This window comes from Saccopteryx leptura, chromosome 3 (assembly GCF_036850995.1).
Source record: "Saccopteryx leptura isolate mSacLep1 chromosome 3, mSacLep1_pri_phased_curated, whole genome shotgun sequence".
Lineage (NCBI taxonomy): Eukaryota > Metazoa > Chordata > Mammalia > Chiroptera > Emballonuridae > Saccopteryx > Saccopteryx leptura.
This window is the reverse complement of record NC_089505.1, coordinates 336,451,777-336,474,782: the sequence shown is the minus strand read 5'-3', so window position 1 is coordinate 336,474,782 and position 23,006 is coordinate 336,451,777. Positions and strand designations below refer to the sequence as shown.

At 35.7% G+C, this 23,006-nt stretch overlaps 1 protein-coding gene and 1 pseudogene across 4 annotated transcripts in view; both read right to left on the bottom strand.

Annotated features, from left to right (window-relative positions):
• The window catches only part of VPS13B (vacuolar protein sorting 13 homolog B), an 887,459-nt gene that overhangs the window by 293,202 nt on the left and 571,251 nt on the right, over positions 1 to 23,006 (bottom strand). For all 4 annotated transcript variants that reach the window (XM_066379210.1, XM_066379212.1, XM_066379209.1 and 1 more), the window contains exons 32-33: positions 21,351 to 21,477; positions 17,557 to 17,700 (exon numbers count right to left, since the gene is read on the bottom strand). In XM_066379210.1, coding sequence (XP_066235307.1) covers positions 17,557 to 17,700; positions 21,351 to 21,477 — 271 coding nt within the window. The remainder of the gene's footprint in view (positions 1 to 17,556; positions 17,701 to 21,350; positions 21,478 to 23,006) is intronic.
• Positions 688 to 3,125, bottom strand: LOC136397509 (lupus La protein pseudogene; annotated as a pseudogene).

Below are 23,006 nucleotides of genomic sequence, written 5' to 3'. Positions count from 1 at the left end.
AGAGTCAAGAGAGAGGGACAGATAGGAACAGAAAGACAGGAAAGGAGAGAGACGACAAGCATCAATTCTTCGTTGTGGCATCTTAGTTGTTCATTGATTGCTTTCTTATATGTGTCTTGACCAGGGGCTACAGCAGAGTGAATGATCCCTTGCTCAAGCCAGCAACCTTGGGCTCAAGCCAGCGACCTTGGGATTCAAGCAGCGACCTTTGAGTTTAAGCCAGCAACCATGGGGCCATATTTATGATCTCGTGCTCAAGCAAGCAACTCTGTGCTTAAGCTGGTGAGCCCACACTCAAGCCAGATGAGCCCACAGTCACGCTGGCAACATAGGGGTTTTGAACCTGGGTGCTCTGCATTCCAGTCTGACGCTCTATACACTGCACCACCGCCTGTTCAGGCTCCCCATCTGTTTATACAGTACATATTTTATTAGTTTATACTAATACATTCTCATATTACAAAGGCAATTTAGCAGAAGAATCTTTTCTTCTTTTGATGTTTGAGTAATGTGATATAACATAGAACTGTACATAAAAATATTCTCAATTGGATAACAAAAATAGACAAACTAAACAACATAAAAAAATTTTTAAGGTGGATATTAATGTGGACTTAACTTTTTAAAAGCCTCCAAAGACAAAAGCAGCTAGAATACTAATTAAACTGAAAAAAAAAAATTTGTATACTAAGTATTGGTGTCTGGTACCATTTTCTGCTGTTTTGATGCAGGTTAAGTTCTTCTTTGACTGTTTCTTCTTTTGTTCTTTTTACTGGTCCACATGCACTGTTTTCATCACATTCATCATCACTATAAAATGTAGTTTCCCCACCCTGACACTGTGCTTACCCTTTAGCGGACCCCGTCTGGGCAGCTTTATTTCCCTTTCCTTTTCCTTTAAATCTGGGACCTTTGACTTCGGTTTGTTTAAGGATTCCTGATGCTCTTCTATGACATTTTTCAATGCTTCTCTTTCCACATCTTCATCTAGTACTTCCCATGTCACTTCTTTGTTCCTTGTTCCTTAATTGTAGGTGGGCATATCTGCATCTTTGGCTTTCTCCAGTGCTTCCTTAGCTTTTTCTTATTTCCTCTTTGGCTCCTCTAAGTCTACCCATTTTATTTCACCTTGATTTGAGAAAAGGATGTGCAAATCTTCTCTACAGGTCTGATCACCTAGGTCCCCTGAACATTTCAGCAAGCAGCCAATCTTTTCTTCTAGAGATTTCATTTCAGCATTTCTAACGTTTATTTTTTCTTAGCTCGTAATTTAGCTTCTACTTTTCTTTATCTTTCTCTATTTTTTTTCAAGGTAATTTTCCTTGAAAAGTATTAGCAGATTTCTGTCTTTGTACTTTTGTCTAGGGGCCTTTACAAACTTTTTAGCAGATTCAATGCTATCAAACACAGCAAGTATTGGTCCCTTAAGTGCTTTGTGCAATGTTCTTCTCATCTGAATATTTAGTTCTTGTCCTTTATCTTCTAACCACTCTTTTATGTCATCAAGGGTTGTATCAGTAGGGAAGCCTTTAATATAAATGAATCTGTCTTTCACATTTTTTTAATATTCATCAGTCATTTCAGGGACCAGTTTGTTTGAAGATGATCTGATTTTGGTTTATCTTCACTTAATTTCCATGACTTCTGCTATTGGTTTGCTCAATGCTTCTACTAGTACATGGAAGTCTGTTGTTAGAAGGTTTAACCTATTGAATTTTATCATTATATCCAAAGGTACCCAACCTTCATCCAGTTTGATTTGTTCCTTTAAAAATATGGCAAATTGAAGTCACCAAAATAATGCTAAATTTGATGACCAATTTGGCCTCCAGAGCAGCCATTTATTTCATCACTATTTTTGTCCTGTGGCTATCTTTAAGGTCCTCATCCCACAGAGCCAGCCACAGGATCGCTAAGAGTGACTGCCACGTCTCATCTTCCCAGTGCCGCTGGCCGGCCTGTCACACGAGTTCTTAAAAGCTGAAAACTGTTCCTTGCTGTGGTCAGAGAGAAACATAATGACAAAAGAAAGGTCATAGAGATGGACTTGACCCACTGCTGTTGGCACTATAGAGGGAAGAGACCATGAGCCACAGAATGCAAGGGGCTTCTAGAAGCTAGAAGGTTTGTTAATGGATTCTTCCCTAACAAACAGAGCCCTGCTCACACCTTGATTTTAGCCAAGTAAGATACTTATCTCAGACTTCTGTCCTCAGGAACTGAAAGATAATAATAAACTTATGTTGTTCAAAGCCATTGAATTTGTAGTAATGTGTTACAGCAGTAAGAGAAAACTAATACAGTGGTAATGTTAGTTTTCATCCAAGACTGGCTGAGGGAGATGTACTGTTCAGTTAAAAAGAAATTTCAGCTTCCAAGCTTGTTGCTTGCATAGGACTTTCTGTAATTTGCATTATTTTTAAGTAGGACCAACTTCAGAGCCTAAAAAACCTAGATCCATCCCCTGGAGAATGCTAAAAATAATATTAGAGGAATTTCCCTTATAGGTATACACCCACATTCCATAAGTTCACAAACATCTTCTGAGATTAAATGGGGGGGGGGGGTGTCTCTTAGAATTTATGTGAATATGGCTCCATGAGGGAAGAAAGCTTGATGAAAAAACAAAGATAGGAAGTTAAGTTCAGAAAATATTTTAGGATAGCTAAAATTAATGACTCCAAAACATTCTACTGCATCATTAAGAGAAAAATCACTTAATCAGAAGAGACATTTATGAAAAGGTTATATCCAGAATTAGACATCTATACACATTAATGAAGAGAGTTTCATTTCTTTCCCCAAGTGCCTCAAATTTCAGAAGAACAGAGAAAGGGGTATTTTAGGTCACTTCTTTAGAGAAACATCTTTAGTCATATCATAGAGAAGTTGAGACTTGTTATTAACTACCAATAAATAATGAATATATTAGAAACTGCCTTGCTGTGAGTGTTACTTTTTCTTAACTATATGGTTGTTCCAACACATCTCAAGTCAACAAACAGGCCTTTATTTCTTGGAGAGCAGCATGGATTACCACTGGAGGTCAGTCTTGGGCTTTTCCTTAGGTCATCAGAAACCCCAAGTGAGGAGGAGAGCCAACTAGTATAGCCCAAATCTCTCATGTTGCAGGGGAAGATACTAAAGCTTGAAGGGACTAAAAAATTCTGGCTTAGAAGAGATTAACTACAGTTACAATTCATACTAACAATTGATTTTACAATTTTTGAATGTTAAAAGCACATTTATTCTATTTATAATATATATCTTAAGTGAAGAATAGACAAATCTTTGGTACATAAGAATTCTAAATGATTTATGTAGATACTCCTCACTCAACATCAGACAATACAAATAAAGAATATTCTAAAACATACCTAACCAGTACTCTGCAAAACTGTTAGCAAAAACAAGGAAAGTATGAGAAACTGTAATAATCTAGAGAATGCTATGAAAATGTAAGTAAATATAATGAGTGTAACCTCGAAGAGATCCTGATACAGAGAAAGGACATTCATAGAATGTTCTTGTATAAATTAAGGAAATCTAAATATAGACTTTAGTTAATAATATGTATCAATATTGGTTCATTTGTTGTGATGGATGTGCCACACATGTAATGTAAGATGTTAATAACTGAGAAAACTGAGTTCAGGGTAGATGGAAACTTTCTACACTATTTTAGCAACTTTTTTGTAAAACTAAAAATATTCTAAAATAAAAAAATATTTGAAAAGATCTATGTATTCTAAAAATCAGTAAAACCTTTCAGTAACTTATTAGTATCTGGGGTCGCTTTTGTTTTGGCAGGCAGGAAGTGAGGAGCCCGATCCGAGGCTCAGGACTTGTTGCCTGAATTGATGTTGTTTTGTCCCTCTGGTTGTAATTTTTGGAAATCGTTATATTTTACCATTATTTGTATATCTCTTTGTAGATTCCAAACACTATTACTAGGCAAAAAATTAAATTTAAGTAGAATAGCAGCTTCCTCATCTCAAAATTTTAAGCCCTGTACCGTTCCTTAGATGGTCATACATCCTATTTAATGGAGTAAAAATTTCATCAAATGAGCACCTCCTCAACTCCCTGTTACTAAACTCTTGAATCTACTCAGCTCTGTGACCATCCTTTCATTTTCCCCTTCTTACACATCAGAAGACGTGTCTATCATCCTAATGTCAACCCGTCTGTCTTTTATTCATGGGATATGGGATATTATTTTCTCACTATTTTAGGAATGTTACACTCTTGACTTTTCCTTCTCATTCCAATATACTCCAGCCTCTCTTACAATTGAATCCTTCCCATTGACATTTAAACATCCTTGTCTTTTCTATATTGAAAAATAAAATCATTAAGCAAATAACAACTGTCTTTTAAACCTTCAAAAAAACCCCAACAGTCTAATAAAACTTTTTTTATTTGGAGGCATAAATGAAATACTGAGCTGGTCAAGAGTTCAAGAGGTACAAAGTGCAGGAAGAGCCCATTTTGCGACCTTCTATTCAGTAACAGTTGGAGCCCAGAACCAAGCATGGTGCAGCAGGGGAATCACTGCCCTGTGCCACCTGGTGTAGAACAGCTGGGAAAAAGAATGATCTGGAGCACTACCTTTCCTTCAACACACGCAGAGATGAACCAGCTCATTTATCATATATGTTATTCAGAAATAATAATATATTTATATAATAATATATATTCATATATTACTCAGAAATAATAATAATGAATTAGCTAGAATCTATTTTCCTAGGGCTTTCCTCCTTATACACATTACCTGAAGCCAAGGAAGAGTTAGCCCATTATTGATTTTCCTCCTCTTCTTCCCTACATCAGTGCTTCATTCAGTTCAGGCTCTCATTTTCTGGATTTTACAGCTACAACTTCCAGAAGTCTTACTATCTAATCCACTGTCACTATTTAAAATGTGAATCTGACCATGTCATGCTCTTGACATAGATGCTTCAATGGCTTACCACTGCAACATACAAAAGGTAAACTTTATATGAAAAAATATTTATATTAATATAGTATATTAACTTTTGCATAATTCTCCCTATATACAACCACATCCATACCATGTAGGTCACTGAACTACCTCAAACAGCTCTTTTAACCAATACATTCTCAATGGGAATGGGGCTTGGTTTTGATACTTATTAGCTATGTAACCTTGAGGAAGTTATGGGTTTTTTTACTCCATATCTGTATAACCTGATTAAAAAAAGACTCGGACTCAAAGAATTATCATGAGTACTAAAGATAGCTCATTAAACCCTTAGATCATCTGGCACATAGTGAGTACACAGTAAGTGCTAGCTAGAGCTATAGATTCTGGGTAGCGACCTCAGTCATAGACACTCTGACACGAATGGAAATCACTATTGCCAGTGGACTTTTATGCTTCCCAAAGGTGCATTACTGAATGGGCCAATTTTTTGAAAGAAAGTTGAAAGGCACTTATGGCTCATTTGCTGAATACCAGGGATCTTAAAAAGTGTAGAAGGAAGACTATTTGGTTTAGGCTTTGGTGTTTATTTTATATACCTCTATACTCTGAGAGGATTTTTAGTCATTTGCTGCAGAAAACCTTTGATGAAGAGCCAAAGTTATAGAAACAAGCAATTTAAAAATGTGTGAACTCTCCGATGAGAATTATATACATTCCCATTTCTGATGTTAATATTTTTAAAAAGTTAATTCTTCTATGTAATAGCAACTGAAAGCCTAGAAGACTGCTTGTCAGACAGGAAATCAAGGAAACCCTGGACACTCAGTTATTTTGGACAGCCAGAGCATTCATCATATTTTAATTCAGAAAAGATAATAAGGAATTCATTATAACCTATTTTCCTAGAGTTCCCCTCCTTACATACAATTTTTATAGGTCATAAAGACTATGGTATTAGAAGAGAGAACTGAAAATTTGAGAAAAATATGTGATCAAGAAGCAGTTATGGAAGAGAGAGTTCAAGGTCAGAGAGAAGTAACATAATATGAACAGGATGAATGAACAGTAACTTTAGAGCTGACTCAGTGTGGGTTGCAAACTTGGGCTTTTGCTCAGTGTACCAGCTTCCATACTTTATTCCTTCCTGGACTTTCTGCTGGATTTACTAATTCCTTTGGGGATGGGATACTTCGATTTCTCTACCTAAGTTCCTTCTGAAAGCTCAAGATCAGAAGGTAATGATGGCTGGTAATTAAACTAACAAAAGTGGATATTTAAACAACACTGGAAGACAGACAATGCTAAAAAGGTTTGCCAGACTATACAAGCGAATTTTATCAAACATTCAAAGAAGACTTGGTTCCTATTCTACTCAAAGTCTTCCAAAAAATTGAAGAAGAAGCAATACTTCCAAACACATTTTATGAGGCCAACATAACCCTCATACCAAAACCAGGCAAGGATGGCACAAAAAAAGAAAACTACAGACCAATATCTCTAATGAATTCAGATGCTAAAATACTAAACAAAATACTAGCAAATCGAATACAACAACATATTAAAAAAATAATACATCATGATCAAGTGGGATTCATCCCAGAATCTCAAGAATGGTTCAACATACGTAAAACGGTTAACGTAATACACCATATCAACAAAACAAAGAACAAAAACCACATGATCTTATCAATAGACGCAGAAAAGGCTTTCGATAAAATACAACACAATTTTATGTTTAAGACTCTCAACAAAATGGGTATAGAAGGAAAATATCTCAACATGATAAAGGCCATATATGATAAACCATCAGCTAACATCATATTAAATGGCACTAAACTGAAGGCTTTCCCCCTTAAATCAGGAACAAGACAGAGTTGTCCACTCTCTCCACTCTTATTTAATGTGGTACTAGAGGTTCTAGCCAGAGCAATCAGACAAGACAAAGAAATAAAAGGCATCCATATCGGAAAAGAAGAAGTAGAGGTATCACTTTTTGCAGATGATATGATCCTATACATCGAAAACCCCAAAGAATCCACAAAAAGACTACTAGAAACAATAAGCCAATACAGTAAGGTCGCAGGATACAAAATTAACATACAGAAGTCAATAGCCTTTCTATATGCCAACAATGAAACAACTGAGAAGGAACTCAAAAGAATAATCCCCTTCACGATTGCAACAAAAAAAATAAAATACTTAGGAATAAACATAACAAAGAATGTAAAGGACTTATATAATGAAAACTATAAACCATTGTTAAGGGAAATCGAAAAAGATATAATGAGATGGAAGAATATACCTTGTTCTTGGCTAGGAAGAATAAATATAATCAAGATGGCTATAGTACCCAAAGCAATATACAAATTTAATGCAATTCCCATCAAACTTCCAATGACGTTTTTTAAAGAAATAGAGCAAAAAATCATCAGATTTATATGGAACTATAAAAAACCCTGAATAGCCAAAGCAATCCTAAAGAAAAAGAATGAAGCTGGGGGCATTACAATACCTGACTTCAAACTATATTATAGGGCCACGACAATCAAAACAGCATGGTATTGGCAGAAAAATAGACAATCAGACCAATGGAACAGAACAGAAAGCCCAGAAATAAAACCACATATATATGGTCAAATAATTTTTGATAAAGGGGCCAACAACATACAATGGAGAAAAGAAAGCCTCTTCAATAAATGGTGCTGGGAAAACTGGAAAGCCACATGCAAAAGAATGAAACTGGACTACAGTTTGTCCCCCTGTACTAAAATTAACTCAAAATGGATCAAAGATCTAAACATAAGACCTGAAACAATAAAGTACATAGAAGAAGACATAGGTACTCAACTCATGGACCTGGGTTTTAAAGAGCATTTTATGAATTTGACTCCAATGGCAAGAGAAGTGAAGGCAAAAATTAATAAATGGGACTACATCAGACTAAGAAGTTTTTGCTCAGCAACAGAAACTGATAACAAAATAAACAGAAAGCCAACTAAATGGGAAATGATATTTTCAAACAACGGCTCAGATAAGGGCCTAATATCCAAAATATACAAAGAACTCATAAAACTCAACAACAAACAAACAAACAATCCAATAAAAAATGGGAAGAGGATATGAATAGACACTTCTCCCAGGAAGAAATACAAATGGCCAACAGATATATGAAAAGATGCTCATCTTCTTTAGCTATTAGAGAAATGCAAATCAAAACGGCAATGAGATACCACCTCACACCTGTTCGATTAGCTGTTATTAGCAAGACAGGTAATAGCAAATGTTGGAGAGGCTGTGGAGAAAAAGGAACCCTCATACACTGTTGGTGGGAATGTAAAGTAGTACAACCATTATGGAAGAAAGTATGGTGGTTCCTCAAAAAACTGAAAATAGAACTACCTTATGACCCAGCAATCCCTCTACTGGGTATATATCCCAAAAACTCAGAAACATTGATACGTAAAGACACATGCAGCCCCATGTTTATTGCAGCATTGTTCACAGTGGCCAGGACATGGAAACAACCAAAAAGCCTATCAATAGATGACTGGATAAAGAAGATGTGGCACATATACACTATGGAATACTACTCAGCCATAAGAAATGATGACATCGGAACATTTACAGCAAAATGGTGGGATCTTGATAACATGATACGAAGCAAAATAAGTAAATCAGAAAAAACCAGGAACTGTATTATTCCATACGTAGGTGGGACATAATAGTGAAACTAAGAGACATTGATAAGAGTGTGGTAGTTACGGGGGGGAGGGGGGAATGGGAGAGGGAAAGGGGGTGGGGAGGGGCACAAAGAAAACAAGATAGAAGGTGACAGAGGACAATCTGACTTTGGGTGGTGGGTATGCAACATAATTGAACGACAAGATAACCTGGACTTGTTATCTTTGAATATATGTATCCTGATTTATTGATGTCACCCCATTAAAAAAATAAATTAAAAAAAAAAAAAAAAGGAAAAAAAAAAAAAAGTTTGCCAGAAATGGGATGAAGAATTTGATACATCTTCACTAAGCAGACAAACAACTTACAGAATATGAGATAAATGTGATGAAACTGGGTCCATCTATAATGCTTCAAACAGTGATTGATCTGTCAGTATTACTACCCCGGAAAATAAAATGTTAAGAGTCAGGCATTTACAAAGAGCCCCCGAAAAACAAAAACAAAGAACTTATATTGAGTTAGGCATTTCCTGTAGATCTTTGAGTATTTAATGCAATGTAGGTCTGGGAATGTATCGGGCAAGATTGCTTCATGGATTATTAGAGGATGATCCAGATCACTGTTTACAATTCTGCATAGTGGATCTGAATGAAGACAGACAAGGCTAGGGCATCAATGAGAAAATTGTGGCCCAATGAAACTCATTTAAAATTTTCAGGTCCTATAAATTGGCACAACTGTGTCTACTACTCAGAGACAATCCCCATATAACAATAGAACAGTTCTATCAGTTGGGGATTATAGTCCGGGCAGGTCTTTTGTATAAAGTGGTATTTAGCCTATCTTTTTTCATACAACTGTTGAGATCCACAACCTGTATCTTAACATGGTGAGGAACACTGGTTTACCATAATTACAGGCACAGCAAGATAATTATGACATCCTTCTGATTTTTTTTAAAAAGTTAATTTATTGGGGTGACATTATGTAGGTTTCAGATGTACAACTCTGTAACACCTCATCTGTATACTGTGTTCACCCCCCAAGTCAAGTCTCTTTCCATCATCATTTATCCGCCCTTTGTTCTTTTCTACCTGCCCCCACCAGCTTGTCCCTCTTGTCTGTGTCTATGAGGTTTTTTTCCTTTGCTTAATCCCTTCACCTGTTTCAACCAGCCTCCATCCCAATTTACCTCTGATAGCTGTCACTCTGTTCTCTGTATTTATGAGTCTGCTTCTGTTTTGTTCGTTAGATTATTTTGTTCATTAGATTCCATATATAAGTGAAATCATACAGTACTTGTCTTTTTCTGACAGGCTTATTTCCCTTAGCATAATACTGTCCAGGTCCATCCATGCTGTCACAAAAGGTAAGATTTCTTTCTTTTTTTTTTGCAGTTGAGTAGTATTCCATTGTATAAATGTACCACAGCTTTTTGATCCATTCATCTACTGATGGGCACTTGGATTGCTTCCAAATCTTGGCCTTTGTAAATATCATTGCAATGAATACAGAAGTGTATATATTCTTTTGAATTAGTGTTTTGGGTTTCTTTGGAAATATTCCCAGAAGTGGAACTGCTGGCTCATAAAGCAGTTCCATTTTTAATTTTTTTTATTTTTTGTGTTTTTCTGAAGTGAGAAGTGGGGAGGCAGAAAGACCTTCGCATGTGCCTGACTGGGATCCACCCAGCATGCCGACTAGGGGGCAATGCTCGGCCCATTTTGGCCATTGCTCTGTTGCAACAGGAGCCATTCTAGCTCTTGAGGCAGAGGCCTTGGAACCATCCTCAGCGCCTAGGCCAACTTTGCTCCAATGGAACCTTGGCTGCAGGAGGGGAAGAGAGAGATAGAGAGAAGGTAGAGGGGGAAGGATAGAGAAGCAGATGGGCACTTCTCCTGTGTGCCCTGGCCGGGAATTGAACCCAGGACTTCCACACGCTGGGCCAACGCTCTACCACTGAGCCAGCTGGCCAGAGCTCCATTTTTAATTTTTTGAGATAACTCCATACTACTTTCCACAGTGGCTACACAAATGTGCATTCCCACCAACAGTGCACGAGAGTTCCCTGTTCTCAACATCCTCACCAACACTTGTTGTTTGTTGATTTACTGACAGCCATTCTGTCAGATGTGAGGTGCTATCTCAGAGTAGTTTTAAAATTTGCATTCCTCTGATAATAACTGACATTGAACATCTTTTCATATATCTATTGGCTAGCTGTATGTCCTCTTTGAAGAAGTATCTATTCAAGTCCTTAGCCCACTTCTTAATTGGATTATAAAAACAAACAGTCCAATTAATAGATAGCTTCTTTCAATAAGATGGAGACCTGCCACTCTGTGCCGTAACAGTGTGAGCTTCTCCATGAGCAATTACCCAACAGGTGAACAGGTCGATGAGGGCCAGTGAAATGGCCACCACAATCACCAGACCTCACCCCAATGGACTTCTACTTTTGGAGTGTTGTCAAAGATAAAGTCTTTTCACAAAAACACATATGGTGGATATGATTTGCTACATAAGAGAAGCAAGTTAAGGAATTGATGAAAATGAAGAAATCTGTGCCAAAGTGTGCTTGAGTATGGCAAGTAGACTACACGACTGTGTAATGGAGGCCGGCAATGTGAGAGCACTTACAGGACTGTACCTAAGTGCACAGTGCCATTGTGACCTTTTTTGAGTTAATAAAGCTATTGTAATAAAAAAGAAACAGAAGAACAGATGGAGGCCTGGGGAGAACAGATGAAAGGCGTTAGTAGTCTTAAAAAGACAGGAGCTAACTGAAGATGAAGATGTACCTGCTCTAACCAGCTTGACTGCAACATTTTAAAAAATGTAACTTTATCATGCTTCATCAACAGTAGGATAGAGTGCTTTATGTAGTTTGTAATTCTTTAGATAATTGTAGAGAAGCCAAATACAATAAATAATAGCAGAAAGTCTGGGGAAATAAAAATCTTACTTTGGTAGATATATCCATTACTTTAGAAATTTGAGGAAACACTAAATACTGCATATTTTATGATGGCTAAAATAAACTCCTTATAAATGAAATTTTCCTTAAAAAATACTTTTTAGCTATCAAAAAGAAAGTATAAAATCAGGTACCAAGCATGCGTGGGACAAGTCACCAAGTGGGTCATCACCAGAGACTGAAAGGAAAGAAGAGCTAAGGAAATGCCTAAAACCAAGTGGTCACAGGGAGGAGGAGGAGGAGGAGCGGGAGAAGATAGGAGGGGGAGGGGAGGGGGAGCAGGAAGGGGAGGGGAGGGAGGTGAAGGAGGCAGAGGAGGAAAGAGAAAAGTCAAAGGAAGAAACGCTCAATTATTGCTATAAATTGATCTCATTCTTCTCCAGGATATGTAGTTGTGGATCAAAGAACCCCCATCTTCAGATCCTCAATGATGTGGTTCTATTCTTTGCCCCTAAAATATGGTTTCTATTTTTCTACAAAAGTTTTATTTACTCTAAAACATTGATTTGAAAATGAGCATGTGTTACTCCTTACATACACTACCTCTGTAAGTAGGCTTAATAAGATAATTACTTGCTATTCAGGAACAAGAGAGTAATTACTACAGCCAAATGAACACAACTCAGAGCAGTCTTAGTCCTCTCAGCCTTCTCTTTAATTTTAAAATTGCATTTTTTTAAAAGAAGAACTGTAGAAAACAATGGTTGATATTACATGCTATATATTTCAAATCCTAACTGAAATAATCTGATATTATTTTGAATATAATACATTCTATTATATTAGAGAAAAATGTAACCATGATATTTATGTTTCAAGATATACCTATTATCAATGTGGGAGTTCATCTGAGAGGTTCAGCCTAAAATGATCTGAGCTTTGAAGCACACCTGTTGAAGTCATTCTCTAGTTCAACTAACTTCAACTCCTCTCTCTTGCATACTTAAAACATTTGAGTCTAAGATTTAAAATCCTTCACAAATGTACCCAACCTGTCTCCATGAAAGAGACTTCTTCCAATTCTTTTGAAGTGCATATTATATACATCTTAGCTTTTTTATTTCAGTGAACAGAAATAGGAATATCTATGAATTAAAGAATCAGTTTATTAATTCATAGTGCATTTATTCAGTGTCAAAATCTGTGTTGTGCTTCACTTGGGTTTTATCATTTCCACCTTAAAATACTGTGAAAGTATCTGTATCAGTGAGGACTGAGTTTGGCCTAAGTAACCAAAAGCCAAATATTAGTGGCTTACCATTTGTTTATTTTCTCAGAACCTAAAGTCCAGGCTGGCTGCAGAGGCTTCATGATGTCATATCATCTCAGGATCGTTTTATCTACTCCCTTTGCTATTTTTAGTGTGTGGCTTTTACCCTCATGTTTGTATTTACATGGTAACAAGTGGCCGGTCACTTCCACTGTCATTATTCCAAGCAGGAAAGGAAGAAAGTAAAGACTTTCCCAGAAATCAATGGAACACGCCTCTCTCTATATCTCACTGACTGGAACTGTGTCGACTGAGTCAGATGATGTCTAATTTCTCTCTTTACCTTTCAGTTTTGCTTATTTCTATCAGTTCAACTCCTTTTTATAGACAAGTTTTCTTCATGTGACAGTGGTGAAGGAGAAGAATGTGGTATGGCCATAGAAAGTATATGACATATGAAACTTAATGATTCATAGCAAAGAGAGTTTGTTCTTTTCAGTGTCTTCATATAAAACATTGCCCTTACCTGAGGAGTGTGCCCCTAGCTGAGTCCATACTGGGTCATGGGAGTGAGTACTATGATTGGCCAGGCCTCTCTCTCATGTCTACCCTATAATGGGACTTCCCATCACAACTACGCAGAATAAGAAAATGTAGGTCAGCTAAAGGAAGGGGAGTTCTATTACCAGATGAAGAGGGTTAGAGGCACTGGATAAAACAATACCTGTCCTATAGCAGCACTGAATGATTTGCAAGCAAATGTTATTTTTGCTGTATTATGTTGTATAGAACTTAAGGTTCTCATGGAGAATATGTTCAAAGTACTAACAAAAGCCAAAAATGATTTCTGAGGAATATTTTAGTTTTGGCTACCAGGTAACCCTGAAGTCTCTGTGGTCAGTGCTGTTAGTTGTACCCTAATATTCTTTATCCCCTTCCTTCATAGTAAAGTGATTTTAAGCAGGAAACAGGGCCATGTATTAGAAAGACTACCTCTCTCAGCCTATTTTGAAGAGAGATGTGACCACATGAAAAGTAAATGTAATTGATATATGCAACTAGTTATATGTGTGTGTGTGTGTAACTAGTTATATAGACACATATCTATATCTATGATTCATTCATTTATCTATCTATATATAAATTATATCTGGTTCCAATTATTTATTTATTATTGACTACCTCCCTCATTAAATATATAAATACTAAAATATGAAAGCAGAAGCTTTATCTCTTTGGGTTTAATGCTGTCCCCCTAGCATCCATCATAGTGTTTCACTTATAGGAAGGATTCAATATTTATTGAGTAAATAAATAGGTCACGCTTTTCTGCCTATTCAATTCCAACTTCTCCATGAAGCTAGACCTCTGACCACCTCAGCCTAAAGTCTTCTCTTCCAATTCTGAATAGTTCTTATAGCACTAATTTTTCATAGAGCATATTTGTCACTTCATTTACTGCTCTGAGTTCTTAGTTATAAATTCACTTCTCTATGTTTTATTTCTCAGCCAGATTATAAAATGCGAGAGGGAAAGGGCCACAATGTACTTATTTTTCATTCCTCTCTCAGTCTATAGCCACTGTATCTGGCCCTCAGTGAATACTGGCCAAGACAAAGACAGATAGTTTAACAGTGCCTTAAGAAACCTTAACGCATTCACTGGATATTTGGTCAAGAAATCTGTATGAGATAAACATTAGAATGGCTAGAAAATAACACTTTCATTATGTTCTTGAGGTTTAGCGTCCACCATGAGACAACTATGACATGTTTCTAAGCATAAGCTTGTTTATCAGGAGAAAATGATACAATTTTTAACATTTATAAGGTCTACTAAATTGAGGCAGTTGTGGCAGTTGAATGTAGTAACAGAGATGTGCTGTAGAACTGAGCATCTGAAAACTGTATAATTATGTTAACCAGTTTCACACCAATAAAATTCAAAGAAAAGAAAAAAAAAAGAAGTCCTTCCCTAAGCAGAAAAATACTTAATATCTTTTCCAGGTCTAAATTGTAAGATATTACAGTATTTCCTCAAAGGCCCTCTTGTCCATTTAAGGCTCTGCCTGAATCCATATTTTATTGGAGTTATGTTTATTGCCGGTTACAAGTAGTCAATTCAGGTGCTTCTGGAGGGAAAGAAATACTCAGTATAGCAACACTGATGGAAAGTCACCATATCTACATCACTGGAAATTCCCATTTCCTTTTCTAAGTATAGAAATTTGTAACTGCCAATATGGCCCCTCCCAGGCACGCTCACCTTTATTTAGAAAGCACTGAGACAGACCAGAACACCAGGATGGATCGGAGGATCAGAATTCTCTCTTATACCAGTTTCAGTTCTTACTTTCAAACCCACCTACACTCACATGAGTTCACAGGGTATAATTTGCCTCAATTTTCCTCATTTTATCTAAAGTTCTACTGATATCTGCTACTACACTACCACTCACAGTCTCTTCCCCTCATCTCCATTCTCCAGTCCCTAGTTCTAATTATTCCGAGCAATCTTTAGGCAGGTCTCGTGAGCCATGTAAGACTTTTTTGCCATCACCTAAAAAACAGGAATTTTTATTTCTCGAATAAAGCACAACTCCAAAGCAGATTATTTCCAATCTAAAATAGTAATAATAAAACAGTATAATAATAATAATAATAATACCAAAAAATATCCACCACCACTCTACATGGCATGTATTAAATCATAGTTCATAGCAAAAGAGTCCAACATACTATATTTTATTTTCTAGAGAAACTATACAAACACCCAAGTAAGTATATTAGGCACATAAACTGCTCACAAAAATTAGGGGATATTCTATCACTTCATATTCATTTTGAAATATCTCCTAAATTTTGTGAGCAGTATATAATTAACCCTATTACAATATTTTTTGTATTATTACACTGTTTCTGTACAGAGACTGAGATAGTTATTATTTTAGAAAAGTAGGATGAAAATATTGGCAATTTTACTAAGTTATAATCCTAGGGAAAAAATCCTTACTTAAATTGTTACCCTATAATTTCTCTATTTACATTAACCTAAAAAATCAACCTTCTCTCATCTGGCTCTTGGTGTCAAGTGTGCTGCACGTCTAGAGAATCACAGTTCAGAATGGAGGAGGCAGAAAGAAGACTGTTGGAACATGGTTCCAAGGAAAAAACAGAGATGACATTATTTCATATATTTCAAAGTGTGAAAAGTTGAATTTCTGAGCATTGCATAGAATCACTGGTGGAAGTTGAGGGTGGAGGAAGAGAAAGAAGTAGAGATTTGAAAAAAAATCTAAGCAAATAAAAAGTTTTGGCAATTGTTAACTTCAGGAAAAACAAGAGCTTAAGGACAGGAAATATAACCACAGTACTTGATTAAGCAACAAACAATATTCTCATAGGTCTTATAATGAAAACAATTTTTACTGACTTAAAAATATGACCTAAGAATATGGGGAAGATGGAAGAGTGGAAGGAAAGTGTAAAAGCAAGGGAATCCTCATATACAAACAGCGAGTGAACGGGTAAGATTCAAGTCCATAAATCAAGAGATGGTAGTCTATTCAGTTTATTCAGAAATAAGGAGATAAATGGCTTATAAATCTTTTTTAAAAAGATACTAGGCAGACAGAAATCACAGGAGGTAAAAAAAATGATCTACTGTAGTTAGCGAATCTCCATTTATGACAGTTAAAAGCTTTATCACTAAAAATTTTTTTTTAAATAAAGAAGACTGAGACACTACTGTAACAGTTATATAGTATATGATCTGTGGCAGAATGAAAAGAGCACCAACTTAAAATCTCAGATCCACCATTTACGCCAAGTGTGTAATATTAGGTAGGTCACTCCTGTCTCTGAGCCTGCTCTGTAAAACGGTGACAATGCCCTTCTCCACCTCCCAGGGTGGATGTGACAAGTGCTTGAAGATAATGAGCTAACGTACATGGACACACCAGGCACACTGCCGAGCCTCAAGTGGCTCTCAGTGAGTAACTCTTCCTTCCCTTCCTTCTGAATAAATAGAACTTAGAGCCTTCTGCATAAATCATGAGAAAAAATAACGTATTTTTCATAGATGAACGGTTTCTTCACTTGAGTTTTATAGAAGATTTACTCTAAGCACAGATACGATCATATAAGTATGGAAACAAAAGCAAAGAAAACATATCTTGAGAAGCATCTAACAAGCAGCTTTCTTTGTTTCACGGTGACATGCTTTGTGGTTACAATGCAGGCTTCCAATGTACACCAGATCAGAATTAAAATTCTAGGCAGACATTCAACTTTTATGATTGTGTCCATTCTTCACTGAGCATGGGAAACGAACACTTCAGAAGTTATTTATTGAAGATATTCCCATAGTACGCCTACAAAGTTCTCTTCCAAAAGAGGCCCTTTCCCTTTAATGTATTTGAGTAAGTAAAAACTATACCAGGTTTCTTGTATTGTGCTTTAAAAACTGCAACAGGGTAATAAAATCATGTGTTTTAACATAGGCTTTTGTGAGGCTAGGTCACAGCAATTTTGCAAAGATGCATGATAAATTATAGGAAAGGAGACCAAACAAATTTCAAAAGTAAAGAATATCAATTCAAAATGATTTATGACCACATTTTGAATAAAATTATGTATAGAATAATTAGCAGAATGCATTTAATTTACTTTTCCTATTATGAATGTAAAGTTGGCACAAATGCAACACGCCTAATCAAAATCAGGTAATACTTACCTCCGTGGCCTTGCTGGATGGTTCCAGTCCAGTCACATTTGCTACTATTAACTGATGTAAGAGTTGAACTTGAGCCACACTTAGGAAGAAATCCAGGTTTGTGGTTATATTCACTTCCAAGGAATGGCCACACACTAAAATCTCCTGAAGGAAAAAAAAAAGGTTGAATACAGATAAAGAAACATGATAGCCATTAGATGATAATTTATCATTCTTACTTATTTGACCTTTACTACATTGCTGAATTCTCCTGGGACTCAAGTTCATTTATTAATGAGAATAGCAGAAATGGTAAGCACAGCCACTCAGCAGTTTAATGGATAAATTTAATAAACATTTATGCGTGCCTGCTGTGTGCCAGGCTGTGTGCTAGTTATATGGCAACAAATTAACAATAAGAATTTTTCAGCATTTCATATACATTTGGCTTTTCACTTCTCTGTCATTGTTTCAATAAGTGATGACATAAGTCAGTCTTTTGCACAGCCCTGCTCATTCATTCAAACCAACAAATATTTACTGAGCATTGCCTAATTACCCTGCACTAGACTGGAGTGCTAGGAATATCACAAAGAAGGCTGGCCTTGCAGGGTAACCTGCTCTTCAGGAGGTTGCAATCTGGTTGAGCAGACAGATGTAAACAGGCAATTGCAGGCAGGCAATTACAATCACAAGTGGTATGGCCTGAGTATTCTCCAAAGGATACATTCCAAATGATTTATAACAAAATACAGTGCTGCAGCCAATAATAGCTAGACTAATTAATTTAACTTCTTCAAAACTGCTGAAATCTTGGCAGCATTAGGTAGATGTCCACTACTTAACTGGTGCTGTTCTGCATAACTGAGTCACTTGAACATTCATTGCTGGAAAACCATTCAGAGAAGGAGAACAACAATGAAAAAAAATCCAGAAGCTTCGCTTAACAAGCAGAAGTCCTGCCTCTTGTCATGAAGTACATGTGGACAATGTTCAAATGCTTGGAAACCTCTTACAAACCTTCTCCATAATAGTGTCATCCAAGGGAATGGATTTAAGAAGACTTATGACTGGTCCAGATACAAACTAAACAGCTTAGAGCAGGTTTTAATAAAGTCATAAAGAACAGCATGTCGAAAACGATTACATGTCAAAAATGATTACCTTTTTTTTTTTTGGTTAAAAATTGTTTTCCTTACAAGTTCACTCTGTTTACTCATTATAGTTAAAATTCCTATTTTATTGCTCAAGTAATGATGAATAAAAATATACTCGTGTATTTTAAACACTTGTGTTACTAAGTAACTATAAGATATTAGATTTGAATTTTATATAACTTCTGTGGATATATAAGATATCATGCCTAACCTAATTTTCCTTATATAGTTATCATAAATATCAAATAAGATAACATACAAAAATATTTTTAAAAAATTTGGAGAAGGAATGTCAAGTTATTAAATTACTATATTTAATTTGTACCTAATTTTTCTGAACTTTTCATAACAACTGCCTGTAACTGATCAAAGAGTTTAAAAAGTTTTTAGTATAATAAATTTATATGAAGAACGTTTTCTATTATGGTTTACCCTCAATATTATTTTGTATTAGTTTCCAGTGTACAACACAGTAGTCAGATAATTTTACACTTCACAAAGTGCTCTCCCTGATATTTCTAGTACCCACCTGGCACCATCCATAGTCATTACAGTATTATTGACTATATTCCCTATGCTCTATTTTACATCCCCTTGACTATTTTGTGATAACCAATTTGCACTTCTTAAACCATTCACCTTTCTTAACCCACTCCTTCAACAGCCCCTGCCCTCTGGCAATCAACAGTCTGTTCTCTGTATTTACGAGTCTGTTTCAAATTTGTTTAGTTTATTTTGTTATTTGGATTCCACATATAAGTGGAATCATATGGTATCTGTCTTTCTCTAACTGATTTATTTCACTTAGCATGATATCCCCTAGGTCTCAACATATAGTTACAAATGGTAAGATTTCATTATTTTTTATAGCTGAGTAATACCATTGCATACATATACTACAGCTTTTTTATCCACTCATCTATTGATGGGCACTTGGGCTGCTTCCATAACCTAGCTATTGTAAATAATGTAAAGAACTTACAAACCCATACATTCTTTTGAATTAGTGTCTTGGATTTATTTGGATATATATCCAGAAGTGGTTCACTGTGTCAAAAGGCAGTTCCATTTTTAATTTTTGTTGCTGCACCAGTCTGCATTCCCACCAACAGTGCATGAAGGTTCCCTTTACTCCACATCCTCGCCAGTACTTGTTATTTGTTGATTACTGATGACAGTCATTCTGTCAGATGTGAGGTGATATTTCATTGCATTTTTAATTTGCATTTCTCTGATGACTAGTGGTGTTGAGCATTTTTTCATATGGCTATTGGACATATGTATGTCCTCTTGGGAGAAGTGTCGATTCAGGCCCTCTGCTCATTTTCTAATAGGATTGTTTTTGGTGTTGAGTTGTATGAGTTCCTTATTCATTTTGGATATTAACCCATTATCAGTGTACCATTGGCAAATATGCTCTTCCATTCAGTGGGCTGTCTTTTAGATTGGTGATGGTTTCCTTTGCTGTGCAAAAACTTTTCAGTTTGCTGTGGTCCCATTTGTTTATTTTTTCTTTTGTTTCCTTTGTAACAAAGGAGATACATCAGAAAATATATTGCTAAGAGATATGTCAGAGAGTTTACTCCGTATGTTTCCTTCTAGGAGTTTTATGGTTTCAAGTCTCACATTTAAGTCTTTAAAATCCATTTTGAGTTTATTCTTGTGTATGGTGAAAGTGGGTCCAGTTTCAGTTTTTGCATCTATCTAATGTTTCCAACATCCTTAATTAAAGAGACTGTCTTTACCCCACTGTATGTTCTTGCTTCCTTTGTTAAATATTAATTGATCATAAAGGCATTGGCTTATTTCTGTGCTCTTTATTCTATTCCATTGATTTATATTCCTGTTCTTGTGTCAATACCATGCTGTTTTGATTATAGTATAGTTTGACATTAGGTAGTGTGATACCTCCAACTTTACTCTTGTTTCTCAAGATTGTTGAGACTACTCAGGGTCTTTTTGGTTCCATATAAAGTTTTGGAATATTTTTTCCAAGAGAGGCTTTTTTAAGTTATGATGAGTCACATTAGTATTACATTTCTACTCTAGGCATGGATGCACTAATACATAGTGCATAGAGACTTGAAACCTGGATCCACCATTAATTAATTGGCTAATATCATGGGTCAAGTAACTTAATCTCTTTTGCTCTCAGTTTCCTCATCCATAAAATAACTATCCCATAAGGATGTTGTAAAAACTAAATAAGATAATCCAAGTCAAACTCTCTATGTAAGGTAATCCATGTGAGAATTCTAAGTTATCAGTTAGTATTATTTTTGTTTTCATTAGAAAAAGGTTATACAGGCTGTGCATAGTATGGAGTTAGAGCAGTTGGGTTCATATCATGCTTGGCTATTTATTACTTGTGAAAATTGGACCAGTTATTTGGTTTAGCTGTTTTCTGTTCCAGCTTTACCACCTATAAAATGAAGATAGTAGGACAAGCAAATAGGATTATTATGAGGATTAAATGAGCTATTACCTAAAAAGCAATGACTGAAAAGTACTAGAGAGCACTCAATAATAGCTGCAACAATAACTTATTAACAAGCTGATTTGATATTTTCTGTACTGAACAAATATGAAAACCCCTAATGTACAAAGAGGAGCTGCTCCATTATTTAGAATAAAATGAAACCTAAATTAACTTCTAACCTCCGTATGCAAATTTTCTGGAGAAGTTATTTTGGTGAAAATGATGGCAGGTGCTCCAGTTATTCGGACAGAAAAATCTGTTAAAATGGGTGTCATAATTGCTCTTCTTTCTTGATGTCGCCGTATGCTAAAAAATGAAGTACAGAATTGTTAGCCATTTCATTAAATTTGTATAAGTCTTTGTACTACAACATGTATGACAAAATCACATTACTGTGGGAGTGCCTATTTATATATTTATAGTCATAGTTCTGCAACTTCAGTACTTAACTTCAGATTTGTAAATGATATAAAAAAATCACTCCGAAATTCAGATGTAATTAACCATTTCATATTAGTTGCATCCTAGCACCTTTCAAAAACTTACTGTTTTTAATTACTTTTGTTTTTACAAGTAGCTTAGTATCTTTTAATATTGCTGTTTTGTGATAACTTTTAATTTCCTATTTTTAATATTTCTGACCTTCCAGTTGACAACTGCTATCTCAACAATCTCATTAGGCTTACAATTGTATCCTCTTAATTTTGACCTCTTTCTTTTTAAATTCTAAGAACTATCCGAGTTCACTGATTATTACTGCCTTTATAGTGTATGAAATGGCTTTTCTGACTTTGATACTAAGTGCTACTTCACAACAACCCTGTAGGTAAAGTAAGGAGCATTGTTATCTCCTTATTACCTATACAATATTACTACAAGGAAAGGAAGTTCAGGGACTAGGCTGAGGCACTAAGTGGGAACAAAGATTCCACAATCAGGCATGGGAGGCAAGCTGATATCACAGCAGGGTTTGGCCTCTATTTTAATTACTCTTTATACATTCTTACTTTTGATCAGTTATTTAGCATAATATTTCTACTCTACGTTAAAAAATGCTAATAATTTCAAAGGAAGCATTGTACACGTGGTAGAAGATGACATTGGAAAGAATTACTTGTGCTAGTACAGACCTTGTTATTCATATTTGTAGTTTTCATTGTATGAAATAATACAATATTATGTTTTACTAGCAAGCCAAATCTCAAAAATGCCTTGGAACCATTAATTTAAACTCCTCACAAATATGTTCCTATTATTCCCTTATATTATAAAATCGTCAAGTTGAGATCAGAGGTTGGAATGCTATCTCATGTAAAAGCCCAGATAAGATGCAAGTCTTCCTACATGCTTTTCCAGCAGAGAAGTCTTGAGAGCTCTAGGTCTTTCGCTGAGCTCTGCAATGGACAGAGCTTCATAAGGTTTCTGCCAAAAAGGAAAACTGGATCATCTGGTTCTGTGACACATAAGGATTGGATTTCAAGAAAGTCAATTTTAAAGAATTAAGAGATCTGGTGAATAGAGGGTAACAGAAAGAAGTATTAAAATCTGTGAATACAGACAAAGGTTGAGATCCTGAGAGACACCATAATTATAGCTTAGTAGCTTAAATTCCATGAAATGACTAATATAAGAAACATGTAACATGTGATGTATTATGATAAGGGAGTGCTGAAATATTAAACATACTCTAAAATGGAAATATGGTAGGGAACAAAATAAGAGCAAACATTAACTAAAGTACTAATAAAAAAAAGTGCTGTTCCATACCATGACTTTTTCCCCATAATGTGATGAATTAAATCAGTTATACAACATAAGAAAGATCTTTGACCTTA